This window comes from Lonchura striata, chromosome 7 (assembly GCF_050655825.1).
Source record: "Lonchura striata isolate lonStrDom1 chromosome 7, ASM5065582v1, whole genome shotgun sequence".
Lineage (NCBI taxonomy): Eukaryota > Metazoa > Chordata > Aves > Passeriformes > Estrildidae > Lonchura > Lonchura striata.
The window spans coordinates 13341720-13366935 of record NC_140709.1 but is presented as its reverse complement, the minus strand read 5'-3'; the positions used below and the strand labels follow the sequence as shown (position 1 = coordinate 13366935).

The following is a 25216-nucleotide window of genomic DNA, read 5'->3' as shown; positions in this document are numbered from 1 at the left end:
AAGGCTGCTCTGTCCATACATGCAGAGAGACACAATGTTCAGTGTCCTCCAGAGAAGGGAAAGGCACCTGACATCAGCTGCTCCAGGCTGCCGGACCCCTCCTTGGGGCACCTCTTGCTCTCCAGATGGCAAACAATGTCAAAATGCTTAACACAGCATGGGAAAAACCAAGCACCAAATCCCTCCTCCCAAGCCTCCCTTCAAGGCAAACACTCATGGTCAGATCTCAGCCTTCTTCCACATAAAAGCAAAGTCAGAGACTCTCTGGAACCCCAGCTCTAATCAGTCACTACTCAGTGTTTTGACTGAGGTATTTCATTATGTAAAATTAAACCAATTTGCAGTATTTATAATGCACCACAGAGTTTAATTAGTAGTATCATCTCTCTGGGCAAGCTTTTGTCAATTTTTTGTTTTGTAACTGTCTAAACACAAGTCCTTCATGAGTTCATGTATTAGCCATGAATGAAGTGCACGTTTATATGGGGGGAGGAAAGATCATTATAAATTTGGTTAGAAAGATTATCAGCACTTGAGATGCATTCAGAAGTGGCTGTAAAGGCTGCCCTATTTTCTGCATTTATTTTCCTGTGGTGGCTTGCAGGGTAACTATCAAGTTAAGATTATTCTAAATGGCTGCTCACATAGTGATTTGGAATCTGGAAAAGGCTAGACCCCTCTTGCTCCACACAGCTAGCAATTTTCCCATGTATATATACACTCTGAAATGCATGGAAGCTGAGAAAAACCCAGGTACCTTCCTGCATCCACACTGTCTGCACAGTGCTGACAACAGTAAAACCAAATACTCGCCTTGGCAGCAAGTCTTAACAGATATAACCTGGAAGATATCCAGGAAAGTGATATTAGTAGCACCAAGTACAGCTCTGATGGAATCATTCTTCTGATCCTATAAATGCTTTTGAACCTGCTGTTCATTGCATTTCTCATTTGTTCTGTTAACATGGGAGTAATTGAATAAAATCTGCTTGTTTTGTCAAAGGTGACAGCATTCCTTCTAAGTATCAAGGTAAATTAAAATCTGCATCCTAAATCTTTTGCCAAAGTTTAGGGTTGTGATTAATTTATTCTTTTCTTTTGGAAGTAAAAGTTATATGACAAAGTACTGAATAAATGGAAAAAATATCTGCATTCTGGAGGAAAAAAAAATAATTCCCTTCACCTGAAATACTGCTGACTGGTATTTATGGCCAGTTCCTGGAAGCAGTGGCATGTGGATCAACTGTGGCCCTTTATTCCAGTCATGCAGCTCACAGAAAGATTATTTTCCATCATATTATTGCCAAGGAATGCTAACATATCTCTTAATGTGCCCTGTGAAATCTGTTTGAGAAACCTTCAGAAAGGGACAGGTTTCCTTCCAGCCCAGATGGTGCAATCCAGAGCTCACAGTACAACCAGTGCCAGACAGTGACAGAAATGGTCTCTCCCTTCCATCAAAAATGTGAATTAGAAATAAATGTCAACATGGATACAAATATATGGAAATGTGTAACGCGAAAAGTCTTTTTCATATCTCAAGATGTTTTGGAGACAAGTTCCGAAACACATAAAAGTGTAAAAGGAAAAAAATATAGAGATCTTTTTTGTAAGCATATAAGAGAATTCCTTCTGAAAGCACCCTGGACCCCTGGGACAGCCAGTTTGGAGCTTTTCTTTGTAGCTCCTCAAACCCTGTCCCTGCCGCCCATCATTCTGCAATTCCTTTGTATTTCATGTGCACCACCCCTAAATACATTTCCTAAAACCACTCTCTCTTTGTTTTTTTGTTTGCTCTAAGGGACCTTAGCGAGTCATACGACAGGAGGAAAGATTTAACCAAACTCCTAAAGGATAATGTCATCTTTAGATCATGCTCATTATAATTCATAAGCACTTCTCCACTTGACAGCTCTTCAGTCGCAGTTTCAATCTTGTGCTAGTTTTCCTGAGAGCCCTTTTCAATTTTCCACATTGCTAATGGAGCCTGAGGCAAAGCTAAAAATCATTTGGGCTTCTTGAAAGGATCAATAATTTTTGTGTGCCATGCATTTTCGAATACATCGCATCGCTGACACAAGCGCTGTCATTGCAGTGATAAATATAACACATCAAAGAATGTCAGAAGTTTCCACAAAACATTAAAAAAACATTCAATAACTACCTGCAATCCCATGTGAAGCAAGCAGCGTTAAGTATATCAGAGACAAAAAAAAAATACTTAAAATAAAGTTTTCAGAAGACTGCATAAATTCTTTGCCACACATTGTCATTTTCTCTGTGTCTTGGCTTACACAAGAGACTGTGCAGAGATAGAAGACCTAAGAGATTTGCTATTTTTAGGTTTATACCACAACAAAAGCTGAATGAACTTTTTTCCAACACCTATCCAAGCAGTCAAGGATATCTGATCGAGTGCTAAGACATGCTATACTCAGTTAGCTCAATAAATTATTTGTTCAGCATCATGCAGAGCAAATTATATTTTAGGTGGACAGCATTTTGCTTACAGTTCATCCACTGACAAGACAAGCAAAGGATGGCAGTGAAAGGAGTAGGAAAGCCACTAACACAGAGGTGTGTTCTCAATTTAAAACTTTCTTTACAGAAACTGCTTATGGAGCATGCTGGGGATGACAAACTGAGTGTTAGTCTGCTCATGTCTATTTAACTCTTGCCAAGATCATATTACTTAAAACAGGTTGAAGCCTCAAACAGACTAAGTGGAAATGGTTATTTCTCAGGAAAAGCAAGGTTGAAGCAACAGTAATCAGACCATATAGCAAATGTGGTTTTACATAAATGATTCTCTCATAAATACATTGCAGGTTCAGAGCATAAGGAAGGGAAGAAATATAGCAAACATTCTTTACTGCTCAAAGGCATTTCATAAAAATATTCATTTTTACCAATTACTGTTTAGGCATGCCTAAGAAACAACAAATTATTTTTAAAAATGGGTGCTACATCTCATCCCAAACTAAATTATCAAAACCTTCCATGGATTCAAAAGCTTCTTCTTTTCCCCCTTCCAGGAATGGAAGAATGGGGAGAATGGGGAGAAACTGTAATCGTATTCAAAGAAAAAAGTGTCACTGTTGTATTGGTCCAGTTCATTTGGAAGCATAAATTAAGCCATCTTATTGTGAATATATGTGCAAAATACAATTTTTTTTTCTTGCCATCAGGTGGGAAAGCCTATTGCCCTTTCCCCCCAGCTTTTCCAACCTGCTGTACAAGCAGTGAGAGACTAGACCCCATCCTGAGGGAGGTGTTCTGTATGATAGGACAAGATGTGCTTCAGTTTTCGGATCCAGAATTTTGGAAGGATTCCCCACCTGGCAATGTCTCTGGTTTTTGGTGTTGGGAGGAGACTGAGAGGCTCTGTGTGACAGAAAAGGAAGCTTCCCAGTGGGAGAGGGCTGGCACTGAAGATGGGAAACACTGAGGACACTGCCCACACCACTTAGAGAAAAGGCACAAGTGGAGCTGTACATGAACTGGGCTGGGAACACAGGTGGAAGGATGGAGCAGGAATTCACTCTCTCCCATGCCAAACGATGCATAGAGGTGGTGCTAAATAGAGGGTTTATGTGCTACCTTGAGACTCACTTAGCCTACAGTTAATGATGATTCTACTCTCCCTACAAAGGCAGGTGTTATAACTTCATTAATCTGACTGACAGGTCTTCTTCTCCCTTTTGATTTAAATAAAATTTGTGATGTAAAATGTGAGGTTAACCTATAGCTCACACTTGAGTCTTTTTTCCCAGTCTGTAAAAGGGAAAGTGCCTCAGTTCACCATGCAGAAGTCCAAGTAAACATCTTCTATCCAGTGGCTTCTTCTTCTCTGGCTACGTATTTCTTTTGCCTACCCTGTTCCTTTGCTGTAAGCCTAAATTGTTGCTTCAAAGTTTTAGGAGATGTGCCTTTAATAACGCCCACATTTATTCCCCACTTACTGTGCTACCATCCTTTCATCAGACCAGCTCACTTTCATCATTGTTTCTGAGCTAATTATTCAACATTAGCTGAACTGAACTGCATTTACAATTCATTAGGTATTTCTGAGCCAGAGATTATAATAAGATCCAATACTTCTTGGATTTCCTTGTGGCTTGTTATGTGCTATGTTCTCATGATTTAGTAGTATGTTTAAATCTGGCTTTGAATACCATCACTGGGAGCAATTTGTACAAATAGCACAAATTGCAAGACATGAAAGATAATTAGAGCAGCAATAGGAATCTTTATAGCATCACCTGATCAAGCCAGCCTGCTAAAATGATGCTGACAAGTCTCCAGTCACTTTGGTGATACAGGATTGAACCACTATCTGATAAAAGGGGTTGAGTCCACTGCAGGTTAAATGGCAGAGATTCCTAGTGGGATGCCTTACAGAGACTATAAAAGAACTGTTAAAGAAAAGAGCAAGAAAAAAGTCTGACACATGTCCCCAATTTTTTTGATTTGTAGATTTCCACTTGCATTGAAATTTCATTTTTATGTTAAAAAAATGGAAACAGGTTTTGGAGAGAAAAACAGTTATCAAGTCTCTCCTTCCTGCTTCTTTATTTCTCTCCCTCCAAATGGAGAGACATTTTCTTTCTAAACTAATTTATCTCCGGAAAAAATTACAAAGATAAATTAAATAGAGGAAGGGAGAAAAATCAGGGAAATAAAAAGGGGTAGAAGAGGAAGTCTGTCTATTTGAACTAACAATAAAACTAAATGAGAAGCCCCCTTTTTATTAACAAATCAAACTCATTTCTGAGTAACAAAACATTTCATTCCAACTGTTAGGCCTTTGCATATAGAAACACTTTGAACATTCTTAGCCCATTTCTCCAGTGGGATTCTGTGCACTGCATAGATCATTATTTCCCTGCAGATTTTCTCTGCATACTTTCCTGCTGTTAATGGCTTTTGGAGTCTATGTCCCTATGAAAAGGTAAAAGGGAATTTAAAACTCTTTCTTCTTCATATTTCAGATTACCTCTGAGAATGCTCAACACAGACTTACAAATATCGACACTTCATTTTTAAACAAAATTTAACTTTCATTGTAAACTTCATCATTCTCCTCAGTTTTCTACCATGATAAATAGTGCTTTGATAAAAGGCATGTTTAAAAGATGACTGTGATACAAAAAGACTTTGGCAGTACCAATTGAGAAGTATGTCCCAGTGCATCCTGCACCAGTATTTTTCTGGATGGCACAGGTGTACACAAACCACTGGAGAGAGATGCTACAACCAAAATCAAAATAGCACAAATGGGCTTGCATTATTGGCAGAGAGGAGTCTGCTGCAGCTCCCTGTGGAGAATGCAAGTCAATAAGATTAGTGATGAAAAATAAGACAGTGTACAAAGCCAGAAAAGCAAGCATGAAGACACCCAAGGTTAGCTGTGGATCACTGCCCTTAATCCCCATGTTTGCCAACAAGAATGAGCAGAGCAAGCCATGGGATATTTACATCCAATATTCCCATGGATACAGCACGGGAAGGGCCCTGGCACAGGGCACCCAGGGGGCTGTTTGGGGGCACCTGCTTGTTCCCTGATACCCAGTGGATCAATGTGTTGCTGTAGGCACATGTGTGCTTATGAATATTCATGGGAATCTGCTTATTTCATATTGCATTTTCACTATTCTGCCTTAGTAACTGCTTTCCATCATGCTAGAGGAAAGTTATGTGGATTTTTGAACATTGTAGTTCAAACTTTCTATCTGTTTATCTTCCTTAATAGTTAACCTTATTTATATTCTAGGCAATCTCCTATTTGTAACTAACTATGCTTCATTATCAGAAATATTACTCTTATATTTGTCTTTATAAATATGATAAAATATATCTAATACTTTAATCCTGAAACAATAGCACCTTAAACCCAAGAAAACTAGCATGTTTTATAAAACAAGGCAGCTACATCAGAGAACCAAAAAGCACATCCTCCTATCTTGTGAAAATTTTAAACTTCAATGGTTAGTTGTGGCTATTCCATTCTTTTTCTACTTCACTCTAAAACAGAACATAAATTAAAATAATAAAAACTGTATGCAAAATAGACTAGAATTTGGTTCAGATCATTGGAAGATAAACTGAATAATAAAAATACCTATTGAATAAATGGAGTACTTTTAATATGTCAAAACATCCCCTGATAAGTATTCTGTGGCTTAACTGACTCAGCATTTTTGAGAAGAGAACAATAAAATTAAAGCACTACCAATCCACTCTCCTTACTTCTGTAGAGTACACAAGAAGATCCAGCAAAATGTGGGGTATAAAGCTGGCAGTTTGCTCAAACCCACACAAGAAATATTTCTCCTTAATGATGTTGCCCAGAGGGCTAACTAGCTGCAGTAATTTACAACCCTTATTTCTGCATAAAAAAAAAAACTATATAGTTTTCAGAGAGGACATGTCTGTAGACTTATCTAGGCTTTATATATATATATATATATATATATATATATATATATATATAGAGAGAGAGAGAGAGAGAGAGAGAGAGAGATTTATCTCTTTAACTGCAAAACCTTTTAAACCATTCTAATCCCATTAATTCAAAATTTAGTATCTGATTTATTTTTCACATGAGATGCTAAATGCATCCTACAGAAATGCTCAGGCTCTGCTTCATATAAAGGCAGCATATAAGATGTAAAGAAACTCTCCTGTCTCCAAAGAACCACTTTATATTATTTAATATAGCTCTGCACAGGCTTTTGATCATTTTTGAGAATGAACATTTGAATACTGCCATACATGTATGTGTTTATAATTTACTTTTGAGTACAGATTGGTATATATTCTTATACATATATACATAAAGTATACAGAATTACCTTTGAATGTTTATATACACAAACACATTTATACTTAGGTGCAAATATAACAGCATTAAAATGAAACAGGAATGAACTTTGAATGAAAGGTTCCACAAAAGTTTGGACCTAATGGCTTGGAAGAAATTACTTTCCAGAGCCAAGAAAGCAATACAGCCAGGAGGTGTTAGGCTGGAGCAGATAAAGCATACTCTGCTGTCTATCAGCTCCCCATTCAGTCTAAATATTTGCAAACCCCATCTGCAGTTTCAGATAAAATTATGTGTTTTCCTGCTTCTAGCAGGGGTTGTGTCTCTTTGCTTAGAAGGTAATTTTCCTGAAATCAGGAGTATTCTAGCATTTTTCAGTATTATTATTATCATTATAATATTAAAGGACCCTTAGTTTTCCTCTTTATACTTTGTGTACACTTTCACCACAAAACAACACTTTCCACATTATTTACCACTTCTAATAGAAGAGAGGCAGGATTGCATCTATCAGCATGACACAGAGTTGTAGAAAAATGCATTTAATCTTGAGGAAGTACCAAGATCTGGACACAGGCAGGACTGCAGAAAGCCAGGAGAGTCTACAGCTGTAAGGCTGAAGGACAGGGAGGATCCTGAACTTAAAAGTGGTGAGAATTAGAGGGATCACAGGAGAAAAAGCAACTCACCCTTTGGTTTTTCTTACTTTGAGACACAGATTAGTCATTGAATCAGAAGGCTGAGCAGAATAAGCAAGAGGAAAAGAAAAAGGGAGGAAAAAGGAGAGGTCAGGCACTTTGCAGCGTGACTGAAGACAAGTTGAAAGCTAGCGAGAGAACTGACTAAATGGCAGAGACAGAAATCAGAGCACATTGCCTGCATAAAGGTCCTTCTGGATGTACTCCTTGTTATCAGAAACAGCAGCAGGCTCTTGAGCAGAGAGCTTGCAGGTAAAGGGTAACTAATGATGCCCCTTTCTAGGCAACTTCTTTGGTATTCTTAAAATCAGACTTAATCAGTACAAAGAGTCCACCTCTGACACCACGGAAATATTTCAGTGCATGAACTGTACAGTGAAACAGAGGAATTTAATCATAGAGTTCCCTTAGCTTACCACAATGTCTTTTTCTTGGTAATGCAGAGCACCACAACCTCACTAGCCATCATTAAATGAGAAATGATAGCAAGTCACAAATTAGAGTAGTTCTTGGAAAGGACTGCATACAAGTCAAATTCCTAATGACTCATCTTCAAAAAAACTGTAAATGTCTAATTAACCAGGATATTGAAGCTACTCAGTCTTAGAAAATTATTCTCATCTCCAAAGAAAAAGAGTACAACAAAGGATATAGAAATTGAAATTGATGGATTTAATCAGGAAAGTTTCAATACACCACCTCATTTTTTTTGTTTTATTTTAGTAATTGTAACAAAATGGATTTCTATAAAATCAGCAACATCTAAGATACTATCCTGCTCTATATGAAGAGCTGGCGGCATGCACACCTACAGCTTTTCTGTTAAAATGTAAGTGTATACACAGAAGTCAGTAGAAGGATCTGGAGGTATTATTCAAGATCAAATTTCCAGTGAACTAAACAGTCAGCAGAATTTAGGAACAGCATCTTTTGATATCTCATTGTCAGACTTGAGCACTCATTATTTGATTTCAAGATGGAAGAACTAACATTTAGATGATACAATGAAATAAATAAAAATAATTTAAATTCCTTTAAAAGAAGAGGAAGAGAGAACTTATATCCATCAGCTCTACATACTTTTTAATATTCAGTGTCAATTAAGATTTATACTCTTCTTACATTTCAAGCATTCTGGCTTCTGATCCTGTTTGCTGGAACACTGGACTTCAGTGAGCACACAGAATACTCAGTCCAGTTTACCATTGCTTAACTGTATTATTGCTTTTCTAAATATTAAGCTAAGAATGAAATCCTCTGGACTGAAGTGAAACATGTTTATATTGTAAAACACAACCTCTGTAGTCCTAATGAGATTCTGTAGCCATTTACTTTCCAAACTATAAAGGCAGGTATTTAAATGTTAAAAAAGAAAGCACCAGCCACAGAAAATGTGACCTGAAAAATGAAGATAATTTCCCCAAAGATTCATAGAAATAGCTCTTGAAGTGTTTCTTCACTTGTTATTCCATCAAAAATGACCAACAACCTTAGAAAACCATTCAGCCATTTCTAGAAGACATCCATCTGAGACAAATCCCTTACTGACCTGAAAAATACCAGTGCTTGTCTGTTTACAGGGAGGTCTTTTCTATTACCTTCCCGATTTGACACACTTGATTCTGCCAGAATTTCAATATTTGAGGGACTCAGCTTTTAATCTACCTGAGATGATACCACAATGCCCAAGTAGATGGCTGTTGCCAGATCTGAGCTCTCTGACAAGAGGATGTAATTGAAATTGCTTTACCCAGAAAAAAGAAATAGAGGACAAAGCAGGGGAAGAGAAACCATTGCTGAGTCCTTGCTATCAGGGAGGGAGAATCTTGAAAACAGTACTTGTACAGATGGGAAGGTCCACACTCATTCAGGAAGTGGTCCTATTTCTCCTGTTTCTTTCCTATTTTTGCATCTCAGTACATTCCTTCAGAAACCACCACATTTCCAAGGCTCTAGCAGAGGAAAAATAGACATGACTCTTATTCTGAATTCTCACTGAATCTCTTTTTAATTAAACTCTTCCTTCCCCCAGAGAAGGTAAAATATATTTAAAAAAAAATCAGATTTCTGACTTAATAGAGGCAGATTCACTTTAAGCCTGGTTTATTTCCATAACTCAGGACTGTTTCACTTTGTTCTGATCTTCTTGGTCACTTCAATGAATGAAGTGAGGCAATGTGTTATGTGCTATCTATTCATAACACACTAAGTACAAGCACAAGATTTATTTATTTGTACATGTAAGAATATTACAGGAAGCAGTTTTTAATAATTCTGACAAAACTATCATGGAGTGGGATAATCATAAGGCTGCATTTGTCTTTAAACATACTGGTGATAGCCTCAGACCCTTTTTGATACTGTGCTTCATACAAGAATGGCCTCAATAAAACATATGGACTTATTGATTAACATAATGCTTTGGACTATCATTAATTACTCCTGCCTCCTTTCATATGTTTATGAAAGAACCTCAAAAGTAGGTTACAGACATGGAAAGGAGGCTGTCTTTTCCATCACCATTAAAATATATGGATGGTGGATATCTAAGAACTACTGAACTCTTACCTTCAATATCAGCTTAGTGAGTTTCCTGTTTCTTAGTTAAGGACTATGCCAAAAAACTTCTTATTTCTTGGGAGCTGAAAGTTTAGTTTACTAGTTCCAGACTACAAAGGTCTAGATGTTCTCATCAAACTAGCTATTAAAGACTGCCACTAGTCAGTGATATACAAATCTGACAAAGAAGCAGAACATACATTTGCATTCACACAGAGCCTTCAGAGCAGACACTTTGCTGTTATCACTGGCATAAAGAGATCCCCCCACTAGGATAAAGACCTTGTGCTTCACACTCACTAACACAGAAAACCCATTCTTGTCCTAAAGGAGTCTAAATCAATTACCCTTCCCTGTGAATCTCGTGCAAGAGAAGAGCAGACATTTCCAGCTGTGAACTGCTTTTCTCCCTGCCTGAACACTGAAATGTCTGTCTTTGAATTTACAAAGCTTAGCTTGAACATGACTTTATAGAATTGTTCTGAAATTGCTCTAAGCTAAGATTATCATTTCCTTTAATGTAATAAATAAAAGGGATAGCCCTTCTCTTGTGCAGGTCTTCTGTTTATCTTAGGACAGTATTTTGTAACTATATTTAACTGATACTATTCTTCAATTTTATATGAATGCATCATTTTCATCACAAATTTTCAGTTTAGCACCCAGGCAAGCAACTTGGTGCACACTTACATGGCATTGTAGGGACATGCAAGTCAGCTCTACCTGCATGCCATGGAGAAATGGATGGAAGGACACACTGCTCAGAAAAGATGTTATTCTGGTTGTCAGCCAACGAGCTTTCCCACTGAAGACTTGATAATTACAGATTTACATCCAGACCATCTAGAGGTTTCTGCATGTTGACCCCACTAGAGAGGGCCAGGACAACCACGAGGCTCCAGTACTCATGGATGCAGTTGGGAATTTTAAAAGAAGCATTATTGCTTATATTAAGTTACTGCCTAGCATAAAAACCTCTTTCTCCAGCCCCTGTTGGCAGGTGAAAGCCTGCATACACATGAATACTTAGCCCTAATGAAATAGAACAGGTAAACTCAAGCTCAAAACAATTAAGCACATCACCTAATGATGCCTGGGAGAGCTTTCAAAAAGTCAAGCATCAAACCCAGGCCTTTCAAATTTGAAGAAGGTGCCTCTTCCCTAACACCCACACTTTCATCCTAACATTAGGAGGTTTATGTTAATTTTCACATGCTACATTTTTCAGTGCAGCAGAAAAACAGATAATTTCACTTGTAATTGTGATGTACCCTGGTAAAGTCTGTCAGGTGTTAGAATACTGACCTCAGTGCCTGTGCTAATTAGATGAAATAGAAAAAAAGCCCAGGCTCTATAAATCAGATTCTGCTAAGGTTAGGATGGGTGCAAGATGGAGAGGGTAGGAGGAAAATCTGTTCTCTTATAGCTCTGACTCATTGTCTGCTTGCTATCAGAGAAAGGTTTTCAAATCAGGATTTCTTTATTTAATTCACAGAAGCCATTAATGCCTGGACCAATGGCAAAACTGGTGATGTTTGGATCAAGGCTGTCAAGGCAAGTGAAATAACATGTATTTGTGGTGAAATGGGATGAGTCATGGCCGTTGACACCACCTCCTTAGAAGTTTAAGTGGAAAAATGACCTGTGTTCAGTGAGCAGGTCTTTTCTCTATGTCTTCTGCTGAGGTCTCAAGGAAGAAAGCAACTTCCTTTGTACAGGTTGGCTTCACCTGACAAAGCCAGCCACAGCTCCTAAGCAAAAGCACAGATGAAAAGTACATCCTCACTGCTTGTCTGAAAAATAGTCTGGGTGTTTGCAAACACTTGGTTAGGAATATGGGCACGTAAAGGAGTTTGTAATCCCAGCTCCTAATGGAGCAGTAAAGAGACTGCTTTGGCTCATGTGCAGTCTCTCTGGAGGAGGACCCAGGAAACAGGACCAGCTACCAAGCATAGATTTCAAAAGGAAAATAGTTTATAATCTGCAAAAAAAAAAATTATTTATTTTATAGATAAAATGCTTAACATTAATAATTTAGCAAGTACATGTACCTAACGTTACTAACAAAAAGCTATCTATATGCTTTTTAGGAACAAATTCTCATCTGTGGACCCAGGAGCATCAGCATCATGAGCTGACATTTGCCTGGAAGCAGTACCACTGGACTATCAGCTTTTCTGAACACCTAAAATGTGTTCTGTAATGCTTGTAAAATGCTGCTACCAAAGTGTAGTCTTATGTATTACAGTGGAGTGTATTCAACTCAGAGGGTACTGGAAACAGAACAACTGTTGAAAAAAATGCAAAGAAGTGTGCAAAAGGATGTGCAACTTTAACTGTATTTTCAGTAAGTTGCATACAAGGGTGGCACAGAATATGACAGTAGAACAGGTCAACTCACTCTCAAATGAGGAGCTCAAAAGAAACCATTAAGAAAAAAAATAGTTCTTCCCACTGCTGACAAGTACAAACACAACTTGTATTGCATACATTGCCAGACAGATTTTAAGGAAAATAAACTTTTCAGGAGAACAATAAAAGGGATCTGTATACTGGATGAACAGGCTTCTGAGGAAAAGATGATCTGAAATTCAAGTACAAGTCATTGCCTTAATTTTCTCGAAATTTAGACCAGGTCCTAGATGAACTGAGTCTGCACAAGAATTCAATGAATAACTGTCTAAGAATAATGAGAATTAATATTACATATAAGATGAGCTCTGTACTTAAGAAGCAGAGCTGGGAAAAGAGAATTTGATAATCCATAAATATTTGAATGCTGCAAGCTACATCTGACTGAAATTCATCAAATTTTCATTTTCTTTTCCAAACAAACAGTCTCTGTGAAAAATGCCATAGCTGTTTAATCTTCCTCAGGGTTGCTGAAGGAGGCTCTTCCTCTAAAATTAAAATGAAAACTATTTTCCTACAAAATTAAAAATAGTAAAACAACACAAACTAACCCCTCTGAACTTTTGGGGGCACTGTTCTTTCTGTGTAAGGTTTCTCCCTCCTTTCTGATGCTCTGTTTAGTGTTGACATAGGAGGTCCACCAAGGGTTGGGCAGCCTAGGGGTAAAGAGCCCATCTAGAATCCAACTCACTCAAGTTCATATTCTGTTTCTCCAGAGACTTCCTATGCAGGTTTACAAAGAGCACCTGAGCTCCTCTGGAGCACCAGTTCCTGCAGGGGCACTGAATCTCTCCTTCCCAGTGACATGTCTATCCAGGAGGAGATGGGCAGATGGTCACCAGGATTGTGTGAATACACACATCACAGCATGTTCCAGAGCATGTGCTCTGCCCAAGAGGGGCTCACTGTGGGTGTTTTCACAGGCATGTGGAGACCATGAGACTTTAGAGCCACTGAAAAACCTCCATCATTTTCATTTGAGGTCGTTTGTGCAGGATTACTTAGATTTAGGATTTATAGGATTATGTAGGTTCACTTATGCAAGTTCCCCCAAGGCCAGGTCTGGAGGACCATATTCTGTGAACAGACGCTCCTTCTCCATTGTATTTGCCATTTCTATTTGGCTTATCTTACCCTGTGCTCTGTGGAAAATGAGTGTTCCTTAGCTCTTTATCTGGGGGGCAGGCGTTTATCAAAATCTATTAAATATTTAGACCTTTATATAGCAAGTAATGCTGCTAACATGTTTGACTTAAATTATACCCCACTGGCAAATCAAATTAGAGAAGATTTGAGAAAATCTACCTTTTAAAACAAAAGCTGATTTCCTCCATGTTCAGCCATTTGTGGGATTAACTTTTTTAATGGGTTTTTATGTGCACAGTGTTTTTGTTTTCATGGATACTAGGAGAGGATGAATTATTCATCAAGGGAAAAAAACATCTACAACATGCATTTTCACAGCTTATTTGGTCCCTTTTGTCCTATTCATAAATCAATCCTGATTACTACAAATGAATGCGCTCCCACTAAGGGTTCACTGATGACTCACTTGGACCATTAATTTAGACCTCTTCACTGAGTGCATTAGGAAGCTGCCACTGGTAATAGGAAACTGGAAGAACATTCTTTGTGACCTCCTCTCTTTGCCTGCACACCCCAGACTCCTTCTCCTGCTCCTGTGTATAATTTTATAGACACAACACATATTTTCCAGTTAGAACATGCCATTTCCCTCCTGCTCCAGTGACAAATTTACATGAAGGGAAGAAAGAAAATTATATATTAATGCCCAGCAGGTTGCTTTTATGACCAAGGAGGAGAGCAGAGAGCAGTGGCTCAGTATCTACATCCTAAGTGGGGGCAACTAATGCCCACACATAAAGACTTCACTGAATTGTTATGGGAATGACTACAGATGTGTCACTGGTGGCATAGATCAGAAGGCATTTATCTCTGTTCCTGAAATGCTGACGAGCTGTCATCAGTGAAGAACCATTGTCATCGAGGAACAATGCTTCACCATTTAGAGCAGTAAATGGAACAAGCCAATTCTTTTCCAGGCAGTACAGAATTTATCAACTCCTTATTGCCCAGCTGGGAACAAAGAGAGGATTCTACCCATTTGAAAATTATTATTATTATTTACTACTTTATTGGCAACACAGTGCACTGAATAGTTTTAGAAGAAAAATTTATGCCCCAGAATTCCTAAGGGTCAACACTCAATCTTTCTCAATACACACAATAAAAGAGAGAAGGAAAACACATTTGTTTCCTTCCCAGTCCAATCACTGCAGTGCCACGGTGGTTAGCATTGAGCACCAGTCTGCTTCATGTGCTGGGGCTCTGTGCTGAACCCTAACTGCCAATGTCAAAAGAGAAACATTCCTCTTGATATGATACCAGTTATTCTTTGCAGCTTCCACTGCTGTGGTTGCTGCTGAATAGCTTTTGAGTATTTTCAAATACCAAACTGAATGGAATGCTTTGTGTCCCACTGCAACTCAATGCCCTTTATGCCATAAAGATATCACAGATCCCAAGCAATTAACAGTTTGGAAAAGAGTACATTAAGAGCAGATACTAAAAGCCTTTTATAGTCCTGAACAGTATTCAATGAGCAAGTGCAAAGTTAGCTTTTTCTTGTTACTGCTTTTAGGAATTCACCTAACACTGATGCTCATTAAAAATACCTCTTAACCTCAAATTCAGAGTTGTATTGTCCAGCGTGGGAACAGTGAAGGAATTTTACAACTTTATCACTGGTGTAACGTGCTTGATGCTGACTAAGACAGGAGGGAGTCCCACAGACTTTGCAGCAAACCTCCAGCACCTGCATCCTACTCATTTATAAACTCAGTCTATCAGGAATCTGGGCTACCTGTTCCAATGCAAGCACATCAGCATAATCCTGGAGCTGAAACACCTCCAGACCATGAGTCACAGTGGTGCTGGATGCTACTTTACATTTAGTCACTTGGATAATCTCCATTCATATAAAAAAAAAAAATTGTTAAGCTGCTGTTATCCAAAGCCTGTTTCAACCAGGCTCAAACTGAGGGTTCACCAGAAGCTTCCTCCTACCTGCTGTACACCAGCACACAGGGCTCTGATTCCAAGCCTCACTCCTCTCTCATCTGGCATGTGCAAAATGAGGACAAAAGGTGGGCTACCACTGATAGAGAAGAGACTAGTTCTGCTTCTGTGATGTGAACAATTTCTTGACTTTTCTTTCTAACACTAAAACCTTCTTCTCCAGCACAAAAACATCTCCAACTCCATATATGTTTGACAAAGAGTAGACAAGCCAATATTATTTCCACAGACAACTTCTGCCATAGAAAAAAGACTTTTTTTATCACAGATGTCCATTAATTCATCCCATCCTGTTGTTCTGGCTGCAGCACACTCATGGTAATTAGAATATTCAAGGACTACACAGGTTGAGATCCCTGGTGTTGCATTAGAGAATGCAAAGTTAAAGAGGTCTTTATTAGGGTAGAGAAACGCTGGATAAAATAAAACCTGCCATTGCCACTTTGTGCTCTGCACCTTATTTTCAGTTTAAGTACTACAATAGTACATTCAAAAAATCCAAAAGAACAGTTCTGAAAGCCTCTAATTGACAGGTTACAAAATACAACATAAGAGAATGAACATAAGAACCAGGACTCTAATGCCCATTTAGTATTGTAGATAGGTAGACTCATGCAGACTTCCAGTGCTTTATCCTCAATTTGTACTGATAATCTCTGGGCACAGAGTTCTGCAGGAGATGAAATAAATTATCCAAGTTCCAGCATATGTTTGTAAGAACATAGAGAAAGAGCTAGCACCATGCAAAGGAAAAACACAGCAAGAAAAATGGGATTCCTCCTCTAGAATACAGACCAAGCAGGATCCTTTACGACATTTACAAATGGCTTCATGCCCTTTCTTTTATTAAGCTACCATTCTTTATTTTTGGAGAAAATACCAGTTAAAGTATTAAATATTTTCTGCATATATCAAAATATATCTGTGTAGAAGGGCAGTTAGATCACCACACTATGAACTATCACTTTTTTTTTAACTGCTTAACAGAACAGATAATTAAAAATACAAAAATCTGTGCTTTGCAATCCTTTTTTTTTCCCCTCTAACTTCTATATTTAATTATTTTCATCATTTAAAACATCATTTGCAATCATCTAGTGAACAAATGGCATTACTAGCCCCAGAGAACATGCACAGGTAAATTTAAAAAAAATCAGTGACAACATTAATACAAGGAAATTAATAACCAATTTTATCAGCCCAATACTGTGTATCAAGAAAAATTCAAAATACTGTTTTTCTCTAACTTACAGACATGACAAAATGTCTGCTGATGCTTTCTGCCTTACCAAGTGATGCCTTCAAAACCTTCAAGAACTGCCTGTGATTTTAAACCTTCATTATATCATTATTATATTATTACTTTCCCCTTTCTTTTAGTTTCAGTAGAAGGAGCTTAGTTAAAAGCAAAAACAAAAAAACTAGTTCATGTCCCTTAAAGACTTTACTGAAAGAAGAAGGAAAACGTTCATACAAATCTACCAGTTCTTTTCTCTTTTGCACAGACCCAGAAGAGATGAGTCCAGCAGGAGCGACATCCTACAGAGATAATACTTGTATCAGTAAGGCCACAGCAGACTGAAAATGTAGATGCTACAGAACTAGGATATCATTTCCCTAATTCTGAGAGTGGAAAAACACAGCAGAGTTCTTTATTATTTGAAAAAAAAAGGGGGGGAAAGGCACAGCAGGTTACCTGGAGCCCTGTACAGACAGCCCTGGAACACTCAGGAGGATTCTGTAGGCTGGTAGGCAAAGGGGAAGGGGATAGAGAGCCTGGCACGTGTGAGCTGGCACTTACACCTTCCATCCTCTGTTTCTCCCCTTATTCAGAGAAGGGGATAGGTAAGACTGTAATTCAAGTTTGCCAATAGAGCTGAAACCTGTCACATCTACAGAAAATCCATTTTGGGGGCTAAAAATAAACAAATGCTACCTCACACTCCCACTGCTTTCATATTCCTATTCATTTCAGTTTTCAGATATCCAAACTCCAATTGCTTCAAATAGCAGCAGAGAAAGAAGAAGGAGGGGAAAAGGAAATGAGGAGTAGTCTATGGATTTAGAAACTACTACATATAGCAAATATGAATATGAATTAACAACAGGGAATGGGACACAACCATGCCAGATGGGATCGACTCAATTGACCCCTAAGGCTTCATTTCAGCTACTTGGATTCTCACACTGATTGTATATTCATCTCTTGTTTATATACAAACCTTCAGTTTCCCATTGGTAAAGAATGATTACAGTACTTAAACTTCCCCAGTCCTACACGGACTGGAATGCTGGCAGAAGCCTGAACATGCCATGTGCAGGGAGAGCTTCACAAGTAGGTTGTTCTACCCACCATATTTTACACTTGAAGTCTCTACTTTGTACAAATGTACCAAACACATTTGAAAACAAATTGTTCTTGCTGTTAATTTATAAGGAAAAACCTGCTGTATTTGCATGACATTAAGAGGGGGGAAAAAAACAAAAGAAAATGTCCAAGCTGGTAATATATTGGACACTGAGATAATAACCCTGGATGGATTCCTGTAGCTGGCAATGTCATCTGCCTGGTGGATGCAGAATCCAAAGACCTTTGTAGTCCATGGAATAACCAGCTTGAGACTGATTCACAGCCAATGAGTGCTGACTGAGTCAGAGGGACTGAAAGTTAGATACTGAGAGGTCTGCAAAGGAGGCACCCACCAGCTGTGGGCCATTCACAGCTTTTCTCCCAGGAAATTTCATTGTTTTTGACAATTTCTCCATTGATGCATCTGAAGGCATGAAAAAGCTAGCATTTGTGTTCTCCCCTGTATGAAACGGAGGAAGGCATGTCTGAACATTATTCTCTTGTTAAGAATATTTAAGTTCTGGAGGCAGAGGAAAAGCCTGAGATTTATCTGCTGCTCTTTACACAGTCTGCAAGCACACAAGGCACAAACCAACGATCAATATTCTACCTTATTTCAGCACAGCTTTTCAAACTTAGCATTTCTGACCACACGGATAGAAAGGTCACTGTTGAAGAGACCTCTTGCCTTTGCCACAGTTGATTCAACAGGTCTCGTTTGTGCTGTTACATAAATCCCAGACACACCCTCCTGATCTTGATGGCCTCAAATATCCAAAGTCAGATTTGCTCCTGTAAGTTTCCACTTACACTTGGCTGACTCCTGTGCAACTATCGCCACTGCAGAGAAAAGGCTAAAATCAGAGTGAACACTGGATGCCAAAAATAAATAAATACATAATATATATAACTTCCATGTAAAAAAAAAATACATTTTCTTTAGTTTGTTTTCTTTTTTTCAAAATAAAGAAAAAAACAGATGCACCTTGCCTATTTTTAACTGAACAGAATTATTAAAGACAGATGTGTCCTGTAAGGCCACATGGAAATCTACTGCAGAGTAATGGACTGTACATTGACCATCCATTTCTGCAAGTACTTCAGTAGATGATCACATTCTACTACACATTGAATTCCTGCAGCTTTGGCTGACACTTATGACTGGATTTAAGTGAAAGGTTTGAAAGTCTCCTGATCAGCTAGTAAGTGAAAAGGAATAATAAATGTTAGTGATGTAGGTACCAGAGGCAGCTGTGTTCTGGAACAGAAACATGTAATAACTGGAGAATAACTTTCACTATGGGGGTTAAAAGGCGCCACTTGACCAGGAGGTGTTTTAATCTGCTACATCTTCTCAGGCCATGTGTGAAAAGTCAGTCAGGAAAAATACATGTAAGTGGGAGGGAGGCATAAGGTGTAAAATAGCAATAGGGAACATTTTTAAAGCTACACAACACTAAACTGGGTGGAAGATCACTGATGGCTCCTGCAATTCTTTTTGCAGCTGCAAACTAGCCCTGAACTGATATAGAAAAATGCTTAAGAAAAACATGAGTTCATATCTCCTTTCATTTTTGTACTACAGCTCCCTCCTTCCAACTTCATAATGAAAAAAAGGGGGGGGGGGAGGAAGGGCTCAACAAGTCTAGACTCAAAGGTACTAATGTTTTCAGATCACAGAATATGCTGCTAAAGGGCAACTAATTTGTTATATAGCAGGCAAGGCTTTATGTCTCCTTGTCTATCCGATAAATGTTGAAGTTTCAGTTCTCCCAGACATCACATACAACACATTTTCAGCATTACGTACATGGCTATTTATTCATTTTCTAGTAATTAGTATCCTGGGGAGAAATCAGATTGCCACTCTATTTACCTAATTTAATAAAATATTGCAAAATGCAAAGTGGGAGGAATTTCTAATGTTTTATTAGCATTTGGCAATTCTGATCTTTCTAATGATGTCTACTGACCCCTAGCCTGTAGCTGTGTTTCAAAGCAGTTTCTTCACCAATTCTTTCTTTAATTAAAAACTATTACCAAAGAGAAAATTAGAATCAAATAGCTCAGTGACAGAGAAGATTTTTACTTACTCAGGACTTTAATTTTACAGTAAATTAAATGAGTGAGAAAATAATAATTTTTAAAGAGTTTTATAATTTACAAGTAAGGGGAAAAAACTGAATTAGATTAAAGACATATTAGATATTAGGAGGAAAATTAAATGAGCTGCACTCTCTCCCCCTACTCCCAAGCATAGTTCTTTTCAACCATAAATACTGTCCCCAGTTTTGTTCTTGTTCACAAAATCTGTCAGAAACAAACCTGCTGAAGTCATTGTAAGCATACCAGTACTGGTATCTGAATGAAACTCCTTTGGTCAAAGTATTCAAATTGAGAGGGTGCAGAACCCATCCTTTCCCATTTGCATTTGGGTTTTCACATAGAAGCTTCTGACAGTCACCTGCATGGAAGCTTCTCATATGTGGAATTTGGTTCTTTCCTTTGGTACCTGGAAGCTCAGTAACCCTTTAAACTGATGGCACTTTCATACAGCTACTTGAATATATTTTAGGATACTGCTTCAATATTTTAGCCCACATATAAGCTTTCTTGGCCCAAAACTGAGGAAGAGTGCACAGCCTCCCTGAGCTCCAACATAAGGAGATGATTTATTTAAGCAGGTGATGAATTTTCATACTGGGTGCAATTATTGAGGTCCGTACGAGCACACATAGATCTTCACATGCGAATCTAACGAGGTTCCTAGGGAACTTGCAGCTATTACAGATTCACAGGCTCCTTCACTCAGCTCCTGGGAAAGCACTTACAGCTGATTCCATGCTAATTCATTGCTCAATGAATAAGTAAAATCTGTACAGTATAATAAAACCATTGATCATCATGCTTTAAGATTGACTCCTAAATATTTAGGATGCAGCGCATATTCAATGGAAATGTTTCTTGGCACTGTGAAATTAAACTGTCACCCGTGAAATAGTAAAACTCATTAACGCGGAGTTTCTTTTTAAGTGTTAGGAATTAACTTTATGGCCGCATCCGTAACGGCAAGCCTCAGCCTTAAATCGCCTGCCATTTAGTGCTCGCCAGCGATATTAAAACATATTAACCGCGATTTAATTGACTGGAAATTAAAGGAGATAAGAGGAGGAAAACGCATGTGTAGGAAAGGAGAAGAAAGAGGAAAGAGGCCGGGCCGTTGGGAGGAGGAGGACGGACGGACAGATGGACGGACGGACGGCACTGCCCGCGGGGCTCGGCCGGGGCAGCGCCGCCGGCGGGACAACAGCGCCCTCTCGCGGCCGCCGCCCGCCCCGCGCCGCCCGCCGGGAGGCCGCGCCGGGAGCGCCGCTCCAGCCCCGCGGCAGCCCGGGGAGCTCCCACGGAGCATCACCGCCTGTCTGTCTGTCTGCGCTCCGGGAGCATCACCGCCTGTCTGTCTGTCTGCGCTCCGGGAGCATCACCGCCTCTCTGCCTGTCTGCGCTCCGGGAGCATCACCGCCTGCTCCGCGCTCCGGCACGCTCCGCACCGCCGGTACCCGGCCGCACCGGGTTCGCCCAAGCGCGCCCGTAAAGCCGCCGCCGCTGTCCGCCCGCTGGAGCACCGCAAAGCCCGGCGGCCAGGGATGCTCCTGCCTGCGGGGACCGACCCCGCAGGGCCGGCAGAGATACGTGGCGAACTTACAAGCGGATCTCCCGGGGCGGGGGGGAAAGAGCGGCGGCGATTTGCCAGCCAGGAAATGGTGGGGCAGCAGGGAGGACGAGCACCACGCCCCGGGACACAGCCGCGCCCGTGGGAAGCGCCCAGGGAACCGACGGTACCGCCGGGCCACGAGAAGACGCTGAGCGCCACTAGCGCTGCTCCGCCAGCCTGGAGCCAGGCTGCGCCCGCAACATCGCGACATCCCCCGGCCCCTGCGGGAAGGACCGACCCTCCCGGCCAGGCAGAGGCGCGACCCCGGCCCCGTCCCGGCCGGTGGCCCGCAGCCGATGCGGGGGACAGCGGCCACCGACCGCAAAAAGATGCGGCCAATAGAAGGACACCAAACCGTGCGGAAAACCCGAGCGGCTCCTCGCAGGCTCCAGCGTCTCCCGTTCACTCCCACATCCACACCTGCAGGACGGTGGAGAGCAGTCCCTCCATCTGGCCCCAACTTTGCATTTCTGAGCTCCATTAGCAAAGCGGAGCCGAGCTAAGTTTCTCAGAGGTCACGGCGCAATAATCCCCTTTTTTCGTAGAGTTACTCCCCATCTCTTCCTCCCGCCCCCGACCCAACCCCAGGCAACTCCTCGCACTCCCGTTACTCACAATTTGTTGCAGTTAATCCCAGATGCCATAAAGTGAAGAGCAGCAGAGTGAAGCCCCCGAGGGCTCGGGAATCCATCTTCAGCCCCGGAGGGGGAAGCCAGCCGCCCGCCTGTCTCCCCTGGTCCCGGTCTCCGAGCGCCTCTGAGCCTCTGTGCGCTCGCTCTGCCTCCGCTCATTTACTCCATACGGCATCCGAGCACTCCGGGTGGAGGGAAGCCGGGGCCGGCCGGGGGACTCTTCGCAGCCCTCGGAGCCGCTCCGGACGGCGGTAGCGGTGCCCGAGCCGAGCCCGCTGCCCCGACTGCCGCCGCGGCGATTCACCTTGCGAGCAGCGGCTGGGTGGGAAGCACCAGCCGCTCGCTGGGCACCTCCTTATAGGCGAGAGCCGCGCTGCACTCCACCTCCTCCCAGCCCCCTGGAAATTGCTCCTCCTCGCCTTCCAGGGAGGATCCTTACTGCAATCTTCACGCGTTGTTGATAAGCATCAGAGTCACGGAGTAAATCAGATGCCTGGAGAAAAAAAAAAAAAAATTAAATCTTCCTCACTTTTTTTTTTTTTCCCTTTAGATAGCACTGTAGCTGGAACATTTTAAAGATCCCCGGCTCAGATGTTTGCTTATGAATACATATGTTATATACATATACATAAAATATACATGATATCCTGGCATGTACAGAGCCGACAGAGCCCCAGCCCCTCTGGCGAGGCTCAACCTCACGTCCAGGGAAGGGGGATGACCTCGGACGGGACTGATGCTCTACCTTGCTCTTCTGTCAAGCCTGGTCCAGAGCTTCCCTGCCTGGCCCTCCCAGAAGGCGATGAGAGGTGGTCCCAGGGCTTCCAGAAGAGACGCGGGGAGCTCTCGTTAGCGGCCCCGGCCTGAAGAGGAACGCGGTCCCCGGGACAGCGGACCGGGACCCGGACCAGCACCAATGGTCTGTGCCCCTCTCCCGGCTGGCGAGGGTGATGCTTGCAAAAATCAGATTTCCTGACGGGTTGACTGATTGATTACCCGACTGCTCAGCAGCTGAACAGGCCAGGATTACCTTCCCGAGGGGTGTACAAGAAACTAGAGCTGAGCCCGCATCCCGCCCTCCCCCGGCGGCCGGGGCGCTCGGAGCCGGCCCGCTCCGCCCGCAGCCGCCCCGGGCAAGGCAGACCTGAGCCCGGCTCATCCCTGCCGGGGTCACGCCTTGCTGCTTTGCTGCGGCGTCACCCCACATCAATAGAGTGCTGCATCACAGTCAGGCCAACATTGCATTAGCGATTCCGCTGTAATCTGCCAGGAGAGTGTGTTTGGGGAGTCTTTGGGGATAGGGAGGGGGAAGCCGATGGTGCTCGAAAGCCGCCGGTGCTCAGCCATAATCTCTCACAAGGAATAATCAGAAGAAATAGACTGTTCCCCAAAGCCATCCCGACCTGCCAGCGGAGAGCAGAAGTTTAAATTGCTGGCGTGCTGTAAACCTCATTTTAAAAAGCAAGGAGGGTGGAGGAAAGACACTGTGCTTAGCTATTAGGCACTAACTGCGCCAGAGAGGTGTCAGGGGGACATCTTATCTTTAAAGAGGTAGTCGGCTTGGAAAGCAAAAGTCCACATTTAAAAATTGACCTAATTATTTCAGTTTCTGTTGTTACAAGTGACACAAGTGATACAAGGTTAAACAGGAAGGATCGCTGCTTAGCACCAAGGCTTTCAGTCGGAGTCTACAAAGGATTTAGTCAGACAAAACTAAGACTTAGGACAAACTTAAAAACTTAATGAGCTCTACAAGTGTTTAATTTTTGACTTCTAACACATCTGAACACACCAAGGTTTCATCTTTGCTCATGCAAAGACCTGATCCAGTCGCTCTACACTCTGAGCAGAATGAGATTTTGGAAATTAGGGGTGGCAGTCAGACCAAGGCTAAGTCACCTACGTGAAGTGTGTGCTTTCCACTACACAGGCCCCGGTGGAGTTATTAAACGGATCAGCCAGGAGAGCTTTGTGCAAGGGCACAGACACCTTTGTGTCTGAGCAGGCCCATTTTTGAAGGTAGTGAGCTCTGCTCATTTCCCTCAGCGGATGGGGAGAGAGAGGGTCTCCTATTCATGTTTTCTGTTCCTAGTCAGAAACATCTCATCCTTCCATACCAGTCATAATTGGTGACTCTGATCTGATGCTTTGCTGCATTAGGCCAGGAGGCTGAAGGACTGAGAAAATTATGCTATTAACTTGACTTTTTCAGGTGAGTGATCAAGTTTTAGAAGTGCTAGCAGTGCTTCCAGAGCTACCACCTTGAGTAAAGCTAATCAGTAGAATACATCAGAAATCTTAAACCAGAGGGGGTTTTCTCTGGAGACACAAGTCTTTGACACGCTCACAACCTTGCAGCTATGTATTCTGAAATTAGCGGCGTTCAAAAGAAGGAAATTAAAAATGGGGAGGGGTTTTTCATGCTTTCCTTTTAAAAAATAATTAAAAATTAAATTGACTGTGTTTCAAATATTTTCAGTGTCTCTTTAAACTCTCTGGCACATTGGTACACTTTTTAACTGGCTCACAGAACTAATTAGTGGCTTGTTTGTAGGAAAACAGATGTGGAAATGAATTATGCAGACTAATTAAAAGCTATCAGTAAATATGAGCCCCATCCTACAATGCATCCCAGTGGTCACCAATATGGATCTGACTGCAGAATCTGGACCCCAGTTATAATATTGGTTTTCAAATCACCCTTGTGAGACACACCTCTTCCATAATCTCCTTTGTATCATAAATGCCAGGCATTGCCTTAAGATTTGTGAATGTTTGGGTGCAGGAGCACTACAACTGAGAAGTTATGACCAGAGTGGAGGGCTACGCAGCTGTTTGTTGTGGGAAATTATGTAAATAATGTCATGTTTAAGGGCTTTTTGCCAGAAAGATTTTTATTAGAGTAAATTTATTAATTACTATTAAAGC

The 25216-nt window shown here is 41.0% G+C and overlaps 1 protein-coding gene across 1 annotated transcript in view; it reads right to left on the bottom strand.

Annotated features, from left to right (window-relative positions):
- The window catches only part of CNTNAP5 (contactin associated protein family member 5), a 265702-nt gene extending 243140 nt beyond the window's left edge, over nucleotides 1–22562 (bottom strand). Inside the window, exon 1 of the mRNA XM_021526152.4 lies at nucleotides 22272–22562. Within this exon, the coding sequence (XP_021381827.3) occupies nucleotides 22272–22347 (76 nt within the window). The 5' untranslated portion in view covers nucleotides 22348–22562. The remainder of the gene's footprint in view (nucleotides 1–22271) is intronic.
- Between the last annotated feature and the right edge of the window lie 2654 nt (nucleotides 22563–25216).